The sequence below is a fragment of the Epinephelus moara genome, chromosome 12 (genome assembly GCF_006386435.1).
Source record: "Epinephelus moara isolate mb chromosome 12, YSFRI_EMoa_1.0, whole genome shotgun sequence".
Taxonomy (NCBI): Eukaryota; Metazoa; Chordata; class Actinopteri; order Perciformes; family Serranidae; genus Epinephelus; species Epinephelus moara.
Window position 1 is genome coordinate 26,368,552 of NC_065517.1, and position 23,436 is coordinate 26,391,987.

Below are 23,436 nucleotides of genomic sequence, written 5' to 3' on the forward strand. Positions count from 1 at the left end.
TGATTGGTAACTCAGACTTCTTCTCTATCTCTGCCAATAAGTACATTTTAATATGAGTTAATAAGAGAGCTGTAGAGCATGGGTAGTTAACTAAAACTAAATTAAACCAAAAACTAAAAGTAGGTTTCAAAATAATAGTTCACTGAAATAAAAATAAAAACTATAGTCATCAGAAAATAACGAAAACTAACCGAAATAATATTGTGTACTCACAAAACTGATGAAAATTACGTAAAATACACAGGAAATGTCTCTAGTGTTAGTCTTTACCAATTTGGTCAAATGTGTCAACGCAAGACGCATTAGGAGGCATTGGTGCTAAAGTTTATGGAGGCTGGAATGTCTACATGGACCCTGTCCCAGCTGACATTGGGCGAGAGGCAGGGTACACCCTGGACAGGTCACCAGACTATCACAGGGCTGACACATAGAGACAGACAACCATTCACACTCACATTCACACCTACGGGCAATTTAGAGTCACCAATTAACCTGCATGTCTTCGGACTGTGGGAGGAAGCCAGGGTACTGTTGGACTAGGGGCTCATCCTACTCTCCAATGTGCTATGTGTGAGCTCAGTCCTGCGTGTTCTTTAATGAAGCAATAGGAGAAGATATTCGGTCTCAGTTAATGTAGTTTATTAAACAGTAAAGGAATAAAATTACAGAGCTCTGGGTCTCAACTTCACGTCCCTGACGAACAACAAAGGTGTGTCAGTTCACGAAGTCTGACCTCCTGTCCTTTCCCTGACCCAGTATATTTGAGCGTAACAGAGTGTCATTGTGCACGCAAGGCGTTGTCCTCTTCTCATTGGCAGTTCCACTTCCTCCTTCACCACACCACGCCCCTGCCTCGTGTTAATCTGACTCCTTCCCGCTGGCGGTGGGGGCGTGGTTCCTGTTTTGAAAGACAAGAGAACAACACAACTCCCTACACGTGCTGTACCTTACTATCTGTACATCACTTTCTATTCTTTTTACCATATATGAAACTAATTATCTAAGCATTGCGGTATGTGCTCCTCAGACTTCATGTCTCTTCCTCTCCTGTACTTCTCCACTTCTGCAAAGCAAACACATTCAGATCAGCTGAAATCATCTCAGTATTCTCATTGTTCACACATCTAAAACTTATATCGTGAAACACAACTTATAGTAAAACACATAAAATCATTCTATTCCCAACAGTACCCAGAGAAAGCCCACACTGACACAGGGAGAACATGCAAACTCTGACAGAAGGGCTCCCCCACCCTGGATTTGAACCAGGAACCCTCTTATTGTGAAGTGACAATGCTAATTTGCTAATTGTAATGAAACGCGCTACAGTATACTCCCCTACTTATGTCCATCCATCCATTTTCATAACCACTTAAACTCTTGAGAGTCATGGGCTAAAATAACAATAAGTCATTCCTTGACATGGTCATTCTTCTGAGGTCATTTTGATGGAAGTAATGAAAAAGTAGTGTAATAAGACACACATTACAGACAGTACTGTTGTAAAGTAACATTCCTTTCAAATGGAAGTAACCACTAAATTAGATTTTGAGCGTAACATGCCCAACACTGCTGCTTATAGGCCAGCAGTGATGGGGTTGGGGGCCACGGTGCATTTGTGCCCAGGGCCCTGTAGCGAGCCAATCAGGCCGTGGTTGTGAGAGGTTATTTTTAGTACATTAATATTACGTGTTTTGCGTCACAGCTGTACTTTCTGTCAGCTATTTGTTTCAAGAAACGTCTCCCTGAGGCCAACAGAAGTGACGCCTAGCAGTTTGGTTAATGATAATAAGGAGCTTCTCTCCCTCTTGCCTGTGACGTGGTGTCACTTCACTTACCCTCGTTCTTTCTCACTCCTCCCAGTAAAAAGTGCCACATGACCTGTCAAGTAGGAAGTAGCGAGCCAGCGAGCAGCAACAGCAGCAGCGACCAGTAAACGTAAGACGGGGAGGAAGCTGTGAAATCTCCGAAGTCTCTTTCTCGACGTTTCTCGGCAGATACGTTTTCCCTGTTGGATCAGAAGGAGCAATAAGTCGGCCGCAGTCATGTACCTGAAGGTGCTGCTTTTCACCGTAGCTGTGGCTCTGATCGGCGCAGCAGCCGCGACAGACTCAGGTAAGTTTGCGACCTCTCAGTGCTGAGCTAGCGGCTAGCTACACACAGCCGTGTCCCTCCTTAGCTCGGTGAAGACATCCACCAGTGAACTGATTTTAATCTGTGACTGTGTGCCTCCATTTTTGGTCATTACAGTGGCCGTTAGTCGCCTCGCTTTGACAGTTGACACTTGTCACTCATCCTTTTTAAAGCTTACAACAAATACATGTTAGAAAAATATCCTTTTGGCAACTTGTCGGTTTTATCTGCACGCTCAAGTTGTCAGGTCCAGCTAACGCTTTAGCCTGCTAGCAAGCTGTGGGACCTGAAATTAGATTTAACCTGTGTAACCACAATATCTCTCCCATAATTCGAATGATAAGAGGCCACGGGGCTGAGTTATTGACTCTGGTGTAACCCTAATTGCCAGATCCAGTTGATCAAGAACCAGATTAGCTTGTTATGTAACAGCCTACATGTTTTCTCTCAGTTGTGTCACATTTTAAGATTCATAACAACGTAATGCCTTGCTGTTTTTGTTCCCACTAAAATGTTTGACACTGTTATTATAAGTCACCCCCTCCACATTGTATGGCAACCTCTGGAGAGCCACAGTTTCATTTTCCACCACATGTGGGAAGTTAACGATATTGAAAAAACTACCACAGCCAAATTTGATTCATGATTTCTTTGCAGATGGATGCACCTCTCTGTCCTGTGCTTTATGTGAAACCGTTCATGACTGCCAGTGGGCTAACTGCACATCATGTGAGTATCTGTCCTGTGTGTGTGTGTGTGTGTGTGGCAGGTTGCACAGGTTGGTCTTTGTGTGTCCTAAATTGTCCAGACAGCTGAGCTGATTGGACACATGATTCCTGGGTATGGGGAGAATGTATAGCAGAGTGGATGCTGACTTTTAGATGATGTCATCTCAATATCCCTAAAGCCTGAGCTGTATCGTAATTGTCTGGCAACACCAGCCAAACACTATGGATGTCTAGGTTGGGGCTAAATTCAGCAACTTATTGCATAGACTCACTATTCCTTATCATAACAGATTTATCGTATAGTACTGGCAAGGCAAGGGAGGCAAAGCCTGAATTCTTTTGGACATTTAAGTCTCACTTTTATTCTGGTCGTGGTGTTGCTGCCCTTTGCTTACATCTCCCTATCGCCGTCCCGTAATTTCATTATGCTAATGGGAATGTCTGTCTAAACATGAGTTTGAGAAATCTGTCTGACTTCTGCACCATAGCACGTAAGATGTGGAGAAATATGCTGCAGTGGTATTTTTCAACCCTAATTTGGAAGTCTCGCTGGTTGTGATTTAGAAATATGCATCATTCAGTAAAAAGAAGTTGCCATAACAAAAGTGTATGATAGATTGTTTCCTGAGTCGACCAATGGCTTTCCATTGGCTGCGTGCTCCTCTTACGGTTTGTGGTTTTCAGCAGGAGAGGAGAGGAGCTGGTAGTGTTCACGTTGTTATCAGTGTCAAGAGATGAAGTTGCACGTTTTATGAGTAAAGAGGAAATCAGGTGTCATAATCTTTTATCTTAAAATCATAGCTTTGACTCACAGATTCCTTTTGCAAATATGAAAAAGATTGTGTGATAAACTCTTGTGATTATGGGCTTTAAATCAAACTTCTGGCTATCTGTTTTGGAGCCAAATGCCACAATAGACCTCTGGCCCAAACCTGAACCTTGTACGTGAAAAAAAAATCCTCTTAAGCATTGTGTTTATTGACCATATTGCCCCGGAGGGCTGTACTCCAGTGTTGGCCTGAGTTCAGTGTGTGTGTCAGATATACACAGGTCTCTGGTGATTGTGAATAAAATGAACAAGAGAGGAAGCGCAGGGGATGTGTGGCAGGAAGCCTGCAATATCCTCACGCTGGGGAACAGAAGGAAGGAGAGGATAACGGCACGAGTTAGAGGAAAGAGTGTGCAGATAGGATACAAGATTAGTTTCATGTGCCTTGTTCTCATAATTTATGTCTCGTGTGCAGTTCGGAGTGTACTGTGATCTCGTACATTCCAGTTTTCATTAGGCTCAGAGAATGAAAGATAACTTGTGTAATCTCAACTGTATGACCTGTCGATCTAGCATATACAAACCCATTAAGCTTTGCTCCGACAACAGCTAACAGAAGTAGGATAAGCAGCGCAGGTATTTTACATCTCATGGGAGTCAACCTGTTTGACAGCTTTCCCAATGAGAAGCTTTGATTCTCTCCAGGAGAGGGTGTTTACTGATTTGATGATCCCACGCCCTCCTTTTGCTTTGTTTCTGACTGTTGAATATACTTCTATTGATACATTACATAAGGAATCATTAGGCAGTTGAACAGGACAGGTAACATGACGATTAAATACCTCTTCTCAGAGACAAGTGGGACAGGATAGTTTAGCTTGTTGTATTTCCCAAGGGTCCAAGGGAGGAACCTGTACAGGTTTACAATTACAGGAAATAACAAACTCTCTGAGAGAAAAAAAACAAAATCAAAAACAAATGTATCGAGATCTGTGCTAGTTATAAGTTTGTAGTCTGTTCACAAATGTTTTAGTTCATAGTGTGAGTTTATATTGTACACAAGATTTGCTTAGCAGTTATTTTTCCCTTGATCCTTCAATGTTAATGTACACAAGGACACATTGTTAAAAGTATTTGGGAGATTCATCTGTGTTTGTGTTGGAAAATGTGCCTCTTCTACCCAAAGACTCTCCTCGCTGTTGTTACACACTCAAGCAAACAACTCTGACCAGCCTGCTACACAGGATACAAGCAGGTTTAACAGTGCTGAACAACACTGACTGCTTACGGCACAAACACACACACATACACACACACACACACACACACACACACACACACACACCAAGAAAGCCTAGAGCTAAAGCCTTTCACAAACCCGAGAATGGATCACCTATTTCATATGAACTCAGCAAAAACCGGAAAGGTCAGCTCTGGCTGAAGCACAGCATAACCACACTGCTGCAACGCCTACCACATTGTCATTACCAGATTTATCTTCGGTTTAGGGAATTTGTGTACACAAGGCTCTGGCGTCAGAGGCACATTTCCCTGCAGCCCAGTGTTTAAACGCTTAAAAAACTTTACACGTGTACACGCAAGCTCTGCACTGCCTCTAAGTACAGCCCGTAGTCTGTGACAAAGCTGGTCGGGTGCTCTTAACCAACAGGCTGTTTTCTGTGGTTGAGCCGAGGCTTTCACTCACAGCTCCAGCTCCAGCAAGCTGTGGATGTGACTCGTGGTGATGATGATGTCACCTTCTTGGAAAAGGGTGAGAGTCAGTCCTACCTTTCACAGCTGCCTGCGAGATAACAGCCCTCTGACCTACTGGAGGGTGAAAGAAACCCTCCTCCCACAAGCTTCGACATACATAGATGGCAGGATCAGATCACACAGAGAGTGGGAAGAATAATGCAGCCAACACTTTACTTGATCTTTGATGAAACTAAATCACAGTTTGAAAGGCAGTGAGTCATTAAGTTATCAGCTTTAAACAGTTTCACTCTTTGAGTTTTAAGATATATGAGGCTGATTAGGTTTTGTGCTAATTTTCCTCCTTGATCAGTTGTAACAAAACTGCTAGATCCTGTAATGTAGCAGGATTAACAGTCTGGAAAATGGTGAAAATGCATATAGACAGTAGACACCTGAGAGAATAACTAGTGAAAACCACAAGGCTCAGTGATAACCATATAATGAAACCAACAGCCAAACGACACAGTAAAACAGAAACTTTACTTCATGCTCCACAAACTAGCAATTGTGACAGGATGGTCATTTGGTAGTTGCATGTCTCCAAGGACAGTGCACAGAGATGCATAACCTGATATAAGGGATGGGATGATGTACGGTTTTTATTGCAGACTTGCTATAAACACTCACAATAAGTTGATTGTGGCAAATTTCCATTATTGGGATAATTGTAAATATTGCGTCCAGTATCAATGAAAGACACTGCTGGGCAGCCAACAATAACAGACTCTGCTAGGCTTGGGTGGTATCAAGGTATTCAGTATACCATGTACGGAGATGCTGTAGTCGATGTATTGTGGGGCATAGCGCATGCCAACAGAGGTCAGTCTCTACTAGTGGAACAGGCAGATGAACTGAGAAAGATTGCGATTGTTCGGGTCCGTCACACGATGCTATGGGGCTCCAAAAGACTTCTCCCATGAGCTTACATTGTTAATCAGTGGATAGATTTTTCGGGATTTGATCCATTTGGTCCATAATATTTTGAAAGTCTAGTAGAGCCACACAATTTATCATTTCATTCATCAAATCATTTTATCTCCATCAAGTTAGCAGAGCATTAAACCAGAAGTTAGCCATTTGGCCGTGTTAGTTAGTTAAATGCCCATAGAGCATTTGCTCTATGGGCCCCACAGTGCAGACGATCTGGGTAATTTTAGACCACGGAAATTTAGCTTTTTGGCTTGAACAGGGCCCTGCCTCTGCCCCTGTTTAGGAGCACTTTAGTCTTGATAATCAAGGTGGGCCAGCCAACATGATCGAAGTTGTGTGTACTGTTTGCCTCAAGAATATTGTGGCTAAAGAGTGTTAACTCGTTAAACTTCCTTTCACACCTCAATACACGCCGCAGCAGCAAGTGTCATCAACTCCTCCAGCAAGAGTTTGCGAAAGAAGGGCGCTTATTTTCCATCTATTCATTATTCTATTGGCCATAAGTATTTAAACCCTGCAAGACTTGTCAAAGTAGGCTAATTGCATATGAGACACAAATTACTGCAGGCCAGACGATGTCCTACATGCTACCAGTGACCTCTGTCACCAACAGCTCAGTTTCTGCTTTGTTTGCTTGTTTGTTTTCCCACAAATACTATCATATACCATATACCTTGGTGTAATATCGTCAGAAAGGTAGAAAAAATAGATTGGAAAGATAAACAATACTGCTCAAGCCTGAATTCTACAATTTAAAAAAAACAAAACAAAAAAAAAACAGGCTGCATACATACAACTTAAAAAAACAAACAAAAATCTTAGTCAAGCAGTGGCATATTTCGTATCAAAAGATCTGATACCATTTCACATAGTCAAAAAGCATATCTGTGATACAACAAAAATATTTGTTTCTTTACAAAATGTAAGGTAAAAAGATTTCTGTATGTTTTAGTGCCATTTTAAGAGCATATTTCTATTATTAATGGGATAATATTGTCAATTGCAGTTATTTTGGCCAGGATAATTGAACATGATATTTTCATATTTGATACGTAATACAGCCCTTTTAGCAGTGGAGAATGCAGCATATTTTTGGCCCTATTTGGAGTAAGCCTAAAGATGCTTTCAACAATGGCTGCAGCCTCCCTGTTAAAGTTGGTGAATCTGTAATTTATGGGCAGCCATCTGGTGGGAGTCGTTAAGTTTTGGTTGCTGTGGATTGTAGTATTAGAAGCAGGGAAGGTGCTGGAAGGCGTTTTACAGCAGCAGGTGCTCCACATTGAGTCGACACAGTTCCCTTTATGATGTTCCTGTATTCTGTCATGATAATGCCCCCGTGTGCTCATATAAACAAATCCAACACAAAGACGAGGTCAACGGCCCCTCCCGTCACCACAATTAACTGTAAAGCTTTATGGGAAATATGTCTTCCTCTTCCCGTTACATGAGACGTTTAGTTTGGGAACCTGTAAGAAAAAAACAACAACAAGTGAGGGCAAGGGGTGGCCGTGCTGGGTGTTTGTGTACTGTTGATGTTTTCTCATTACTGTATCCATGTCCAGTAAGTCTGATCCTGACCAGTCACAGTATTTAGTGTTATAGTTTGTCAGTAAATAAGTAAGGGTTTTACATGATAGTTAAATACAGAACAGATTTAGTTATTTGAAGATATTCAATTTACTATCATGTATATAAAGAAAAGCATCAACTGACATTTGAGAAGCATGAATCAGCATTTTTGGGCATTTTTGCTTGAAAAAAGATTAACCAGTTATCAAAATAATCCCCAATTCATCTTCTGTCGATCAGTAATAGTATTAGTAACTCTAATACATGATATATTTATATTGATTATCAAAACATCACACACCTTCAGAATTCCAACATTTGCTTTTTTGCATGAAGGAAGTTTGACACAGTTGTACCCTGTTTATCAAATAACTTCCTGTACATATCCAGGAAATATCGTTTCTGACGTGTGGATATGTGTGCCAAAGCTTTAAAATCTGCTGACAGTTTAGCCCGAACAACAGCAGTAAAGTAAACACCATATAACTGGGTGTGGAAAGAATCTATAGTCACAAGGTGCTGTCTGACGTGACTCATGGTTTCCTCACTGTGACACAGGCCGAGTTGAAGATAGACATTTCTGTGTTCGGTTGTTTGATTTATGGAATTACATCTTGCTTTAGTTACTCATGTCTGTAAATTAATAAAATATTATGTCTTAGGTAGGTGAATAAATACATAACTGAATCAATATTTAGTCTGTATCCTGATGTTTTGTAAGAAATTGGGACAGGCAAGACTTCACGGAGGGGCAAAGTCCCTCTCTGTCATGGTTAATTAGTAATCCAAATTTCCAATGAAAGAGAAAACACCTACTGTAGATGATCAAACTATGACTCAGCAAACACAACAGAAAAATCAAATTAAAGTATCTTCAGTCTTAGACAATTGTGACATGTAACTAAATAAATGTAACAAACTGATTTGTGGCACTTTATACTTTTACATTTATTTGACATTTATTTTGCAGATCAACATTTTATTTACAAAACATTTGATTAGTTTGTAAAATATAATGCATTGTGACTGTTATACACTACCTGACAGTGTATGAAGTTGTTGAAATGAGCTCAACCTCGACTATCTACAACATTTAAATGCATCTTATATGTTTAAACATTAATGATACTAGTGTAGTGCAAAAAAACGGGTAGATGGCTTGGCATGCAGCTTTCTCCAGAGTGGTGCTCATCTGTACAACTTTACACTCAACACTGTGCTCCCTTGGGTCCTAAGCAATACGCCTGCCATGACATAGTCACATCCCCTAGCAGTGCTCGAGTATACATGTCTTTTGCGTACAGCAAGCTTTTTGGGGCCAGGCTATTTATTGGAACACAAGCATTCATTTTGAAAGTTAGATTGCTGATGCTTGAAATGTTTGAGTTAACTACAATGTAACCCCTCCAGTCTCTTTCTTCATCTGTACTGTAGTGAGAGTTGAAGATCGAGCTGTACCCAGCATGCAATTTAGCGGTGTAAGAGTTAAAAGCGAGTAGGTATAACTGCAGCTGGGGCAGTTATGTGACCTGTCCCCATACCTATACGTCACACCTCAATCACCCCCCCTTTGCTCCTTGGCCTGAGAGTGGAAGTCCTGTCACAATTGCTAAATTAGCGATTAGCTAGCTATAAAGTATTACATTGAAAGGTTATGGTAAGGGTAATGGGAAGGCTACGTCTTGTTACTTATGCTATTGCTGAGTTAGCAGTTAGCTAGCTTTTAAGTATTACGTTAAAAGTTTAGGGTAAGGGTAATGGAAAGACTACATCTCCTTACTCGTGCTAATGCTGAGTTAGCAATTGGCTAGCTATGAAGAATTAAATGAAAAGGTTAGGGTAAGGGTAATGAGAAGGCTACATCTCGTTACTCATGCTAATGCTGAGTTAGTGATTAGCTAGCTATGGAGTATCACGTTAAAAGAGAGGTGGTTAAGGTAAGGATTAGAGTAATGTAAAGGGTTATATCTTGTTACTTATAAAGGTAATCATGTTTTCATATATTATGACTTCTAAAGTGGATTGCTACATTTGGTCCCATTTATTCACCACAGCCTAGCGTTGTAGCAAGGTTCAGATAGCCGTCACGTTGGTGGGTTTGTCTTGTTTGTATTGGCGTGTCGTGTACACTACAAACATAATGTGCCTGCAGCTGTACATGTCTCATTAATGGGTCCCTACTTAGTCAGGTCCCAGGAACACCTGTCAGCCATGGTTCCACTGTTTCCCAGTGGCCACTCGCAGAATTGCAGCAAAAATAAATAAAAATCCCCCACGGCCTAAAAAGCATTTTTCCTGTAGACCACCACTGTGAAAGAGAGGTCTGTAAAATTGTTAACAGGACACCTTGAACTGCAGACAAGGTCAATTATGACTCTTTCTTTTATGAACTTTTGATCCATGCAGGTTTTGTATCTGTTAAACTTTCAACAAGCTGAGAAAAACAATTTAAAAACCTGTAATGTCATCACAGTGAAAAGTCTGTGGGCTGTGCAGGAAATCGCGGGCGAGGCCAGTGGCAGAAACACTATTGCACATACTGCATACTGCATACCGCAGAATTGAACCCGGAAGCTAGGAACTTTTTTTGACATATGTGCCAGGCGAGCTATTCCATTGAACTGAATTGGTGCCATCTTTGGGTTTTGCATCCAGCTACTATAATACATCTAGCTCTCAATACACTACACAGTATGTACATAACACCCTACTGATAAATATGTCCCATAGTCTCAAAAGCTTGCACTCCACACTGTACTACCTTTGGTCCTCAGCAATACACCCACCGAGTGGGAAATTGATCTGATGAACCGCTGTCGAGAAAACTGAAGGACATATACAGACAGAGAGAGACTCCTTCCATCTTAGATAATCCTGTAGAATTTTGACTCTGACAGGAGCTATACTGTTGCAAAACAAATATTTTTACCAGCCTTGACACCTTTATTACATTTCATACCCCTCTGTCTCTCTCCCCTTGTCCCAATCTACTGTCATCTGTGAATGAAGGCAAAAAATTATGATGATAAAGGTGGAAAAGGGGAATTTTTTGGTGATACTAATTTACGTAAGTAACATTTTCAATGTAGACCAATACATGCATACAGAACAGGTTTCATGCCCACCTTCATATCATCGAGTGTTATGATGGGGGCAGCAGGATGCCATCCTCCCAACTGCAGGATGTGGGCCTGTGTGAGCAACTGCTCTGACCTTCCTGTGTAGGAGATAAGATAAGAGATTTGCCCCACCGCATCTCATGTTGCTTAATATTTGTATAATCGGAACAAGTGTGAGACAGATCATCAGATACAGCTGACTGTGTGCTCTACGAAAAGAAAAAAAACCTTGAGATGGAGACTGTTGGCCTTTATGTCTTGAACACACGCAGTGATGCTGGTGGTTCCTCTTCTTTATGAGCTTTATAATGAGACTTCAGTGAGATGACTAATTGTTGCTCAGTCATCAGCTCACAATAACAGGTTCAGGATTGAAGTGCTTTTAATCCTGCAAACACAAGATGCTGAAATCTACTTTGATGACTTTGTAGAATTCATATAAGGCATGAACCGCACATTTAAATCACGATACCTTTGTCTCTTTCAGCAACTCCTAGCTGTCACAACACGACTTATGTGGCAGATAACGATACCTGCACCCCTGCCAGCTGCTCAGGTAAGTCTAACAGCGTAGCAGTCCTAAATATCAGAGTGGAAATTAACACTTTATATTAACATGTTCCTATAGGCCCTACAAGAATCAGCAGATTCCATATTTGTAATCAAAGACACTCATTTTTCCAAGTTAGGGGTATTGATAATCTGCAGATTCTGTTTCGGTGTAGCAAAGCTCTAACAAAGGTGTCAGTTAATGGTCAGTCTCAGCACTTTGGCTCCGTCTCTGTTGTCTTCGTGTGTGTCCCAAAACAGTTGGCTATGTGTAAAACATTAATTTCACCTTCCCTAAAGAAATGAGCCTTGTGTAGTCTCTGACCATCGTTGTTTGCTTGGTGTCTCTTGCTTTCACCCTTTCACCCTGTCTTGGTGTTGGTTCCCTGTCCAGCTGTTGAAAGCTCAACAATCGTGATTTCAACTGCCCCTGTGACTCCTCCCCATCCCACTACAGCTGCCCCTACCCCTGTTGTCACCACCGCCTCCTCTAACGGCAGCAGCCCTCTGCCCACCACAGGTAACCGGTCCCAAAAAACCTCCGCTACTGCCTGCTTTAGTCTGTGTTGTCCAGCATATAAGGTTTAAAATGGTCTTTTTAAAAGTTTTATCGACATCTCTTTAAAGGGACAGTTCACTCCAAAAGCAAAAATACATATTTTATCTCTCAGCTGTAGTGCTGTTTATCAATCTAGACTGTTTGGTGTAAGTTGATGAGTGTTGGAGATATCGGCTGTAGAGATGTCGGCCTCCTCTGGAATGTAATAGAACTAGATGGCACTCGAGTTGTGGTGCTCAAAGCGACAAAAAAAAAAAACATTTGGAAAAACTCAACAGCAATGTCTCTTCCCAGAAATCATGACCTGTTTACTCGAGATAATCCACAGACCTTGCTTTAAGCAGTTTCCTGTAGGAACTATTTTCTTTCTATAGAACTACACCCGCCAACCATATCACCATGCAGAAGGAAGCGTGCATCTACTGCTAGCTCACCTAGCACCACTGAGCTAGCTAATGTCACAGCTCAGCTGAGGAGGACGCCATTAAAGTCCATGTGAAACCTAAATTTGAACATCTTTAGCTTCTGTACTATGACATATCCCAAGCAAAATTTAAATCAAATCCAAGTCCAAATCCGCTAAAAAGTGGGCAGGCTTAGAGTTTAGCACAATAAGCTAAAGTTGAGTCCGCTGCTGAGTGCACTGTTAGCTCCAATCACACCTCCCCAACCATTGGATCAGGAGGAGGACAAGGCAGAGATGAATGAATTGAACCTCCACCACATTGTTTTGAAAATGACAAAAAAGGTTTTGCCCACTGGTATCCAAACACACATCTCTTCTAGTAGCTACTACAACGCACAAACAGTGAGTGCAGTTTTATATGACTGGTATGGCAAGATAGTCACCCAAAGTCTCACTTGACTGGATTTTGTGATCGCCCCTGAGTGCACAATGAATCATCAGACATTTGAAACCATTGTACCTGGTTTCACAGAAAGAGGAAATACAGGGATTTTTTTTGTAAAAATACCCATACTGATGATTTGACATACATCTGGCATTAAAAAAAAGAGATAAATGATCAATTAACATGGGGACACAGAATTTAAACTGGGAACATTTATTTTTCATTTCATGGGAACTTGTATATTTACATCCTGCACTTGAACGAGCAAGCCGAGTCCCATTTCGTTCCATGATATTTGAGAGAAGGCAGACATCTCTATGGCCGATATCTCTAACACTCATCAACTGACACCAAAACAATGACTGATAAATAGCTCTACAGATATGTGTTTTTGATTTTTGGGTGAACTGTCCCTTTAAAGTTGTAATCCTTAAGAATTTTATGCGATCAAACACAGGTTTTTTACACTGTTTATGGCCTCTATTTTTTTTAGCAGTAGCTATTCAGTGTATTAATGATGACTCCAAATGCCATCACATGCACGAGGGATTCACAGGAAACAATGCTGCATGTAATCCACCATTAATGTTTTTGTTTAATTGCGAGTGTTCATCAAAAATGCATCTACGAAACAAGACTTTTTCATCAGTGTATCAATTTTACTTTTAACGAGGGACTAGGAAGGAGCAGTGGGCTGTTGATGAAGGGACAACAATGCACACCTCTAACTATTCAGCAGGGCAGTAAACTTAAATCTGCCTGGAAATACTACTTGCCTGTGTACAGCATAAAATCAGGTTGCGGTTAAAATTATATTGACAGATTTATTTAGACAACGTGTTTCTTTAGCTGCAGATACGCCAAAGCATCAAAGCAGCTGCTCAATGAGTGTTTGCTTTGGTATTAAAGTGTTCTTACTGATGTCACAAGTAACCACAGGTGTCTGCAAATCAACCAGGACTGCAATCTTAAGGATTACAACTTCAAACATCTTTAAAAGTCAAACGGTGGAAAAGCTAATGGATGTGTTTTTGCTGTGACCCTGCTACAGACAGTGCAAACCATACCACCATTGCCCCTACTCACGCTGGTAACAGCTCCAGCCCTACGTCTCCATCCCCTTCTGCAAGTAAGTTGCAGAGTCTGACATTGTGATGGTGCAAGAATATTTCACATCTGCCCTGTAACGTACATACACAACAATCAACAACAATATCTAATCTCCATTTTCCTTTCCTCTGTCTCATATCACAGATGGAACCAGCACAACTACCACACCAGTTGCCCCCTCTCCCGCCCCTCACAAGAACACTTTCGACGCTGCAAGCTTCATCGGTGGAATAGTGCTGGTCCTGGGTCTGCAGGCCGTCATCTTCTTCCTCTACAAATTCTGCAAGTCCAAGGATCGCAACTACCACACCCTTTGAAGCAGCTGCACTTTATAGATCCACATCGCTTGACTTATCCCTGCCAACTAGAACCTTCCAGAGAAGACTCCCAACTCGGCACGCACTCATTGCGATGGACTCAAACAGTGTTTTCAAGCAGGTTTTTGTAGATCTTCAGTGTTTGTTCCTTGTGTGGTTTAGGCCTGCATTAGCCTGTATTAATGCACACACTCAGGCCTGTATATGATAATTCAACTAAACAGATTTCCAGTGATATGGCATCTTAAGCCTTGAGCATATGGATTACATCACCTGGTAGATACTCCCACCTCCATTATGCCGTTAGTCATTCTGCGAAAAACCATTTTACAGCGAACTGAGGGGGTTCGTGTTATTTACAGCCCCTCCTCTTGTGGCTTCCTCAGTTAAACACACCACATGAGAGTTACAGAATTAGTCACATACACAAAGTATCTTTCCTGTTGATGCTTTGGGAGTAGTACAGCGGCAAGCTGGCAGCATTTTGATTTGGAAACACTGTTTGAGTTCACAGCTATTCTTGAACGTGACGACTGCGATGATTCAGTGTTGCTTTTAGCCTGTTGAATCGTGGGCCGGCTCCCTCTTCTTCCATGCAGCTGTAACATGTATACGTGCTCATGGATGACGTAAAAGCGGTGGGGTTACTTAGGAGGGAATAAAAGCAACACCCAATCATCTGATGTCAAAGTAAAACTAAAAAGCCATCCCGCTGGTCTTATTTTGGGTGTCTCCCTTGGCATTTAGGAGTGCTGTGTGTCTTCTGCTGTTGACTTCCCTGGGAAAATCTTTCACCCAATACTAGTTGGAAAAAATGTCAAAACTGCCAGTAGAGCAGCTCAATGCAATAAATCCCCTATAAAGTTAATTCCCCTTATTTCAATCCCCCAACTGTCATATCTGATCATTGCCAACATTAAAACAGACCCACTCTGCTAACGTTGAGCTGGCCCTTTGCCCCCGTTTCTGTTGGGTGGTCAAAAAGGGCCTGTGGGTCATATTGAGAGATTGTAGAATATTTCAGAGATATTAATAATTAATTTGTTTTAATAATGTATAATATGGAGAATGGGGAGATAAAGAGAACAGCATGCACCTTCTTGATGTGGACAGTGATAGCAGTGAAGTGCCTTTAATGTCCAGTATGACTTAAAGAGAGAAACGGAAGAGTCTTTTCTCCCTGGTTGAGGCCCAAGTGTTATCATTAGTTTGTTTGTGAGGAAGAAACGGTATCGCTGTGCTGATATTGGTGAGAACCGTAGTATCCCAGCTGGACTGAAGAGCCTTTTATTGTGAAGAATACAGACACTCGAGGGCCTTGATCAGTCATGATTGAAGTTTTTTCCCTGTAAGTAGAGGACTATATTCATCATTGATGGTCTTCTCTCTGGTGACTTTGTATAAATGAATCGTTTGAGGGTGCTCTCCTGTTTTGTAGCGCCCAGTACGTCTCCCAAATTTCCTCCCACGTCACTATTTATGTTTCAGAACTCAGTTGTAAATTGTATTAAATTTTAAAGCATGAACAATGAGCTGGAAGGAAATTTCGGGGTCGATAGGTGCTGTAAATCAGGGAACGCAACTTTAAAGAAAAGGCAAAAATATTGGGCTTAATTTAAAAACTTGAGTATTGGAGAGAGTGCATTGAGGTTAAAATGATGGACTGTTTGAGTGCTAGTTTGGTCATATGAGCAGTGCACCTCTGATTTCTGACTTTGCGGTGTAAATGAGAGGATTGTGAATGAAGTGCAACAACTAAGCAGCCGTGCTAGAGCTCATGTCAAGTTCTCTAATTAGCTTGCTGCTAACTGTGTGATTTTTTTTTCTCTCCATTTTGTCCCTCCTGTACATAGCCGTGTCCTGTTTTTGTTCATCTTCTAGGTTTCAACTTGAGGAAAGGCTAAATGAAGGAGTACATTTTGCTTGTAGCGGCTTGTTGGTGTCAAGAATGTTTGGTTTAATGCCCTTTTTTTTCATTATTGCATGCTGGATGCTTGGAGTTGTGATTTTTCCTCCCATTGCATATCTCTTAAGGATTTAGACACTCTTAAAAACCACTTGATTATTTGTAATTAGCCCATATGCTAGTTGAAAGAATGCCTTGAAACAGTGTGCATTGAGCCAAAGTCCTCAGTTTTGGCATGGAAATTGAGCATTGCACTGACAAGCTTTGTTTTGTAACTTTGTCTTTGTAAATGTTTTCATGGTTCAGCCAAAAAAAAAAAAAAAAAAAAAATCAAATGCTTGTATAAATACTCAGTCTTGAATATTTACTAGATAATGGATGAATAATCACCTTGTTTTCTATGACCATGAACAGTGCAGATGTTTTTCTTTTGGCTTTCATAATTTAAGATTACATGTCTCCTGCTGCTCACCATTAACACGCCTTTTAACCTAGTCACCTGGTGGCATTAGGCTACAGCCCAAAGACCCAACTACGGCGAGAAGGCTCCAGAGTTTTGCCTTAGCTGCAACCATTTGGTCATTCTCTGCATGCGGAGAGCCTTCGCCCAAATTTAGAGAAACATTTTATTCACAGCTGTTTAGTTGCATGCTGTGTAAACCACTGAATCCAGTCTTTGCTTTAGACATGGTAGCTGCATTCCTGTAGAACACAGCATCACGTGTTGGCATCGTGGTGTGTCAAAACACCTCTGGTATCCGTGGATACCAATAGATGTCCATTGTGTTGCCTCTCCGCAGCTTCTCCTACAAGTTACTAACTCAGTCCGTGCACCTTTTAAGGAAAAGTGCCTTATTCAGTTAATATCCACATGTAGTTGTAGTTTGTAAAAATGATATGCCACACCTATTAAATATCAATGAGACTCAGCACTTTCAGACCCCTGTGAAGTGGTTTTCTGTGTCGTATTCTGCTTTAATGTCTGTTTTGTCATGCTCAGCCTTAACTTCTCGATCAAACCCACACAGCATTTGTTAGTGACAAGCTGTCCAGGCGATTACCAGGATGCTTTTGTTGAAAAGTTTGTTTGTTAGATGTATTTCGTACTGAATGGCTGACATTTCATTAGCATTTAAGTGCCTATATTTTGACCAAACATACAGCAGAATTACAGGTGTTTAAATGCTGCTGAAATGGCTATAACCAGCTAATGAATGGCATCGTTTACTACTAGATGAAACCTGGTTGAAGCCTGGACAACTTGTCACCAGCACATTGTAACTTACAGTTGTAACCACAGCCACAGAACTTTAGTGTTCTTCATAAAATCAGTCACATGATGACTTAAAGTCCACTTTGCTTGTAATTTTCAATTGGTGCATTTTCTGTCTGGTGGGATTTTCAATTCAAAATCCTGATTTGCTTGGTCATGGAGGGCTCTCCTATCAGTTTTCAGCCTTGCAGTGTTCAATTACAAAAGCAACGAGTAAAAAGCTTTTTGATTCCCTCCTCGTGGCTTTATTTCTGCCTGCACACTCTGTAGTGCTATATCTTTTACCCTTTGTGTTAAGAGGCCATCTGTCTTGTAGGTACGATTTGTTTTGTTTTTTTGGCTTTGCTCCCACCCCACTTTGACACACAGCCATATGTAGACACTTGCAGGTGCCACAATGCCTCCTGAAATGTTTTGTGCTCTTGTTTTTTTTCTTCTTCTCTCAAACCTTTTATTTTGTGCCTTGTTTTCTAGTGTTGCCTTTTAGTTTCACGATGTAAAGCCAATAAAGTTTGAATATTGTTAAACAAATCACAGTGTTTACCTTCTTCCTTTGGCAGCAGTGTCAAGTTTCTTGGAGCCAGTCATTTACATGACAAATCACAAGTGGGACGATGATACACAGCCCAGTCTCAGGTCTTTGGCTCCATCGCCATGGTTACAATTGAACAACTAGTTGCCCAGACAACCAAAGGTATCGAGTTCAGGCGTTGCTTTGTCTTGCCTGGTGTGTGCGGCTAATGCTAGGTCAACAAGTTCTCTTGTTACAGAAGAAAATAGCAAACCAGTGCTGAGCAAAAATAAATAAAAAATAATTAAAATTAAATCATTTTCAGTATCTAGACAGTAGGTATCCCCAAAGTCAGCATTGTTTACCCATTAAACTGGATATGGCAATGAATATTTTTAGGCTATGTTGTTACCTTTAGATAGAACCTAGCTGACTGCTAATGTTAGCTAGGTGTTAGCTAGAATCTAGACATTGAGGTATCCCTAAATTCCGCACTAATTAAATTGGATAAAGCAATAAATATATGTTTTGGCTATTTTGTTGCCTTTGGACAGAATCAGGCTAACTGTGTTAGCTAGGTGTTTCCAGACTTTATGCTAAGCTAACTGTCAGTTGCCGGTACGTAAAAGGTGTTTGAATGGTATCTAATGTAACTCTGGGCAAGAAAGCAAAGAAGCCTGTTCACCAATATTCCAAACTATTTATAAAATAACTATTTTACCCCTGCTAAGGCTGCCCCTGGCGAAAATAATTGGCAGCTCACATTATTGTCTTTAAGAGGCTGTAGAGCTAGCATGAAGGTAGTGGTATCATGGGAAACTAGACAACCTAAGGTATCCATTGCTACCAACCATGTTGGCATAGCTTCTCCAGAACAGGGCTAAATAACGCTCCAAAGTTAGGCTAAAGTTTGGCAAGGAACAACTGGCATACACGGCCATTTTCAAAGGGGTCACTTGAACTCTCACCTCAAAATATCAGAATGAAAATGGCTTTGAGTTTTCCCTAAACTTGAGAAGGCTTGTTCCCAGTAAATGTTTTGTTCCTTATAATCAATGTACTCCTTTAAATTAAAGCTGTTTATTTGTCTTTTTAGGGGAAAAGACAACCAGCCCTTTTGAACAACGATGAATCACTTAACACAGGGGTAGGCATCCTGTGGCTCTTTAGCCCCTCTCTAGTGGCTCTGTGTGACTTTGACAAAAACTTATAGGGAAGTGACTAAGGGTTATGTTTTTAACATTTTAATTTTAATTTATCAATGTTGTAGGCCTAAAGAAATTCTTACATTCTCCTTTTATAAAAAAGGGACACCTTGGGGCGTCGGTGCCTTAGTGATAGAGCAGGCGCCCCATGTACAAGGCCGTTGCCGTAGCGGCCCGGGTTCAACCCCAGCCTGTGGCCCCCTGCTGCATGCCACTCCCCCTCTCTCTCCCCCCCTCACGCTTGTCTGTCCCATCAAATAAAGGCTAAAAATGCCCCCCAAAAAAAATCTTTAAAAAAAAAAAAAAGGGACGCGTTTATACCAAATTTAAAAAGCCTCGATAGCAGTGGCTAGTCTTGAGTCTCTCTAGCTGGTTAGGTATTGATGACAAATCCAAAAAAAGTCTTGGAATAAAAGAGAATTTAGTTGTGAGTGGACAGATTTGTTTGCTTTGACTGCCAGCTCTGCAAAGTTAAAGTACTAAATAATCATAAATAGTGCCCTGCACAGTAGCCACCTTGTGATAAAACATATTAATAAATGCTCATTTAGACTACTATTATAGGTTAATTTAAACTTAATAGGCTACGTTACCTTCATTATGAGGCTCAAAGCAGCTCCACTCCACCATTTGTTTAATTTTATTTTTGTTTAAAAATGGCTCTTTTGATGGTAAAGGTTGCCAGTTCCTGGCTTAACATGTACCACATTAAAACAAGATTGTTGTGGAACTCAAAATGTTTACTGTACTGGTATTAGTCGATGCACCGATCCACCCCTATAAAAATTTCTAGGGATACCACTGCCACCAAGGAGGGTATGTTTTCAGTTTGGTTTGTCTGTTTGTCAGCAAGATTACAGAAAAACTACTGACACTATTTTCATGAAACTTCGTGGAAGGATGTAACATGGGCCAAGGAAGAACGCATTAAATTTTGGACTAGATAGGAACCACGGGGCGGATACACAAATTAGATATTGGTCTTCATTTTCGTTAATACTGTGAGATAGGACACTGGGCTTTGGCAGAGGTCTGTGCTCTCCAAGTGCCCCTCTGATTTTAATACCTGTAACTGGCTGAGGGACTTTGTTTCACCCCACTGTCTGCTTCACCTGCTCCTCTGTCTGCATGTGTTGGTCAATATATTTGGAGTCTATTGGAAAAAACACCAACATGATTTGGAGGCGTAATCAGATTCTTATTGACATACGTTACTGACATTGTACATGCTGGACTCACCCTTACCTCGTCAGTCACCTCCCATCTTCATTATCTACCTGATAATCTAATGTAGTGGTTCGCATTCATGGGTTTGGGACCCTCAGTGGGCCACAAAGATAAATCAGAGGGCTCACTGATAACTAATGGGAAACTGTTAGATATGATTATGTATATATTTTTAAGATTGTTCTAGAAAAGTACTTCATATTGTCACATCTTTGGTCATCTAAAAATCCCTCAAATGTCATGCCCACAAGGCCATAACCTCTGATGAGGAGGTGACAAGGAGACATCAGCCCAACAAGGTTGTGAATAACTGCTGTACCTGTTAATTAATGTAAAGGGGTTTTGGTGACACTAGTGCCCCCCTTTGGCCATACACAAACTAATAGCCCTACAATCATCCACAGTTTGTCCACAGCCTTTCCTGAAGTCTAGTTTAATGAGTGCAGTAACACTTGAAGTGATAGCCTACTTCTGTGGTGATAATTACTGTACACATCATATGTAGTATTATCTAGATGTTTACTACTTTCTCTCTATGATAGCAACATGTTTTTGAAAGTGAAACAGGTACAAAGTTTATTGCAGCCATGTGACATTATTTGTTGTCATGTACCATTAATGGCCAAACAGGTCAATGAAAGCCAAAACCAAAGACACCACACCGTTGTTCAAAACAACCTGTTTGTTTTTCACACAGAGTTTTTGCTCTCCTGACAGGACACATGGTCAGTTTCCAAGGTCACAGCAAGGTTCTGCTTATGTAGCAAAAACTGAAGAAAGTGTTAGTGAGCACACTCAAGAATCACTGTCCGTACATTCTTGAATAATGTGTGTTTGTGTGTGTGTACAATATGTTTGTGCTGAGTGGACTGTTGTTCTTTCAGTGGCCCGGAGTCCTCAGCTGGCACTGTTTCCTAGAACCAGAGAGAGTTTCAGGGGAGAATGTTTTTTCGGACAAGCACGCCATAATTCCTCTCTTGTGTATCCATTAAAGAAACAATCTGCAACCCTGCACTTAGTATCTGCTGTTAATGGAGGTAGAAAAGCTTGTGCTGCTCTATCAGAACATCTCTTATGGGGCCCTTCACTAAGAAGTGGAAAATCCTTTGGTCGGCCAACTTTTTAATAACAAATAACTTTGTATTCACAAACTAGGGACACTACTTTTAATTTTTCTCCATGTCACCTTGTAACACTTAAAGGTCCAGTGTGTAGGATTTAGGGGGGTATATTGGCAGAGATGGTATATAATGTGATAAGTATGTTTTCTTTAGGGTATAATCACCTGAAAATAAGAATTGTTGTGTTTTTGTTACCTTAGAATGAGCTGTTAATATGGGAGCGGGTCCTCATCCACAGAGTCCGCCATGTTGCACCGCAATGTCGCTACAGTAGCCCAGACTGTACAAACCAACATCTATATAGGGCCATTCATATTTTTGTATTTTAGCAGCCCCTCTGCAACGAGCATTGTAAGAAAAACACTGATTTCTTAATGTTAAACTACATTTTTCAGTGCTTTTACCGGTTTAAATCACTGGGTCCTTTTTTTTGAGAAGCAGAGACCTCTGTGGATTATTTGTCTCCTGGTAACAACCTCCTAAATGTCTGGATCTTAAGTTATCAGAGGTTAAGTTAAAAAACAAAAAGGAACAGAGTAGCAGGTGCTGGGTGGGCAACCCATTTCTGACAAGCCAAACCATGTAGGAAAAACACTGATCTGTAATGTCAAACTGCTTTATTCTGTGTTTTTACTGGGTTAAATGCCCTGGCCCATTTGTTTTGGAGAAGAAGAGACCTCTGTGGACAATGTGGCTCCCATTAAAAAACCCTGGACAATGAACACTGAAGGAATTCTAACCATGAGAAGTTTCAGCTGATTGCAATCTGCAATCCTCACCGTTAGATGTCAGTATCTCCCTAAATCTTAGACACTGAGCTCTTAAAGAAATAGACTGCAGGCAAATGTGCTCCTTGCTCATTTGATTTTCTTTTACACTGTACATATCTTTATCTCACATCTGCCCAGCCCTCCTACACACGTTTCTCCGAACACACCACTGCTATTCAACACCAGGCAAACAGAGGGGTGTGCAGTCACAAGGTCTCACAGCTGCATGGTCAGGCAAGATGTTGTATGTGGGCATGGAGGGGTCTTGACTTGCCACAGCTAACCTGATTGCTGTGTCCAGTCATGCTCTGTAATCTAATATGGGAGCACAGAGAAACAATGCATTGGCCAGCCCAGTCCATTTAACCATGCCGTGAACTCCCGAGTCATGCCAAGAATACCAGGACGAAGCAATGTTGGCTAGATAATGAACTGAAAAGGCTGAATGCAGAGAGTAACAATAACAACCAGCTGTTTTCTTCTCCTGTGACCCAGAGCCTTGGACAGGGCAGTTTGGGATGTTTTGATTTTAGTTTTTATTGCAACAATTTGTGACTTAACAACCACAACAGAGCTGCTGGTACAGGGAGTGGCTGAGATTAACTCCAAGGTCAAAAATGGTTCTTGTGCATCAAAAATGTGACCTGATGAGACAATAAAAATGCTGACCGAGGCCTGATAATGAGGAGATAGTGCAGGAATGTTATGAGGCAGCTTCACATGTCGTTATTCGAACCATAAAAGGTGAGTGACTCAAGTAAACAGAGCAAACATAAAAGCCCCAGCCATGCCAGAAATGTGTCCTGTCATCTGACCAGTCTACAATTAAAGAGAGTAATAGCTATCAGGGTGAATTTAAGAGAATTGAGCTGTTTTGGCAGTGTGAAATAGCAAAATCCTGTGGCGAAAAGCAGTTCCTCCCACCAGTGTACAGTGATAAAAGCCACATCCGTTTGTCCTGTGGTCAGGGCTGCATTTACTCAGCTGTCCGGCCAGCTGCTTCAACAGTTTTCACAAAGCATTTGGTCCATCTC

At 41.1% G+C, this 23,436-nt stretch overlaps 1 protein-coding gene across 3 annotated transcripts; it reads left to right on the forward strand.

Moving 5' to 3' along the window:
• The first annotated feature begins 632 nt into the window (after nt 1-632).
• Nucleotides 633-18,099, forward strand: cd164 (CD164 molecule, sialomucin). 3 transcript variants are annotated; one of them, XM_050057846.1, is made up of 6 exons: nt 633-2,115; nt 2,791-2,862; nt 11,491-11,559; nt 12,010-12,072; nt 14,014-14,091; nt 14,217-18,099. In XM_050057846.1, exons 1-6 carry the CDS (start codon nt 2,046-2,048, stop codon nt 14,387-14,389), a joined length of 525 nt encoding a protein of 174 aa, XP_049913803.1. In that variant the 5' UTR covers nt 633-2,045; the 3' UTR covers nt 14,390-18,099. The 3 variants fall into 3 exon arrangements, with proteins under 3 accessions (XP_049913803.1, XP_049913804.1, XP_049913802.1); XM_050057845.1 differs by having other exon boundaries at nt 1,529-2,115; nt 11,947-12,072; XM_050057847.1 differs by lacking the exon at nt 12,010-12,072 and having other exon boundaries at nt 1,291-2,115.
• The last annotated feature ends 5,337 nt before the right edge of the window (nt 18,100-23,436 follow it).

Excerpts from the sequence above, each read along its gene's own strand:
- cd164 (XM_050057845.1), top strand. The coding sequence starts at position 2,046 with ATGTACCTGAAGGTGCTGCTTTTCACCGTAGCTGTGGCTCTGATCGGC. Across the intron at positions 11,560-11,946 it reads CACCCCTGCCAGCTGCTCAG|CTGTTGAAAGCTCAACAATC; the intron begins GTAAGTCTAACA and ends TTCCCTGTCCAG. Across the intron at positions 12,073-14,013 it reads CAGCCCTCTGCCCACCACAG|ACAGTGCAAACCATACCACC; the intron begins GTAACCGGTCCC and ends ACCCTGCTACAG.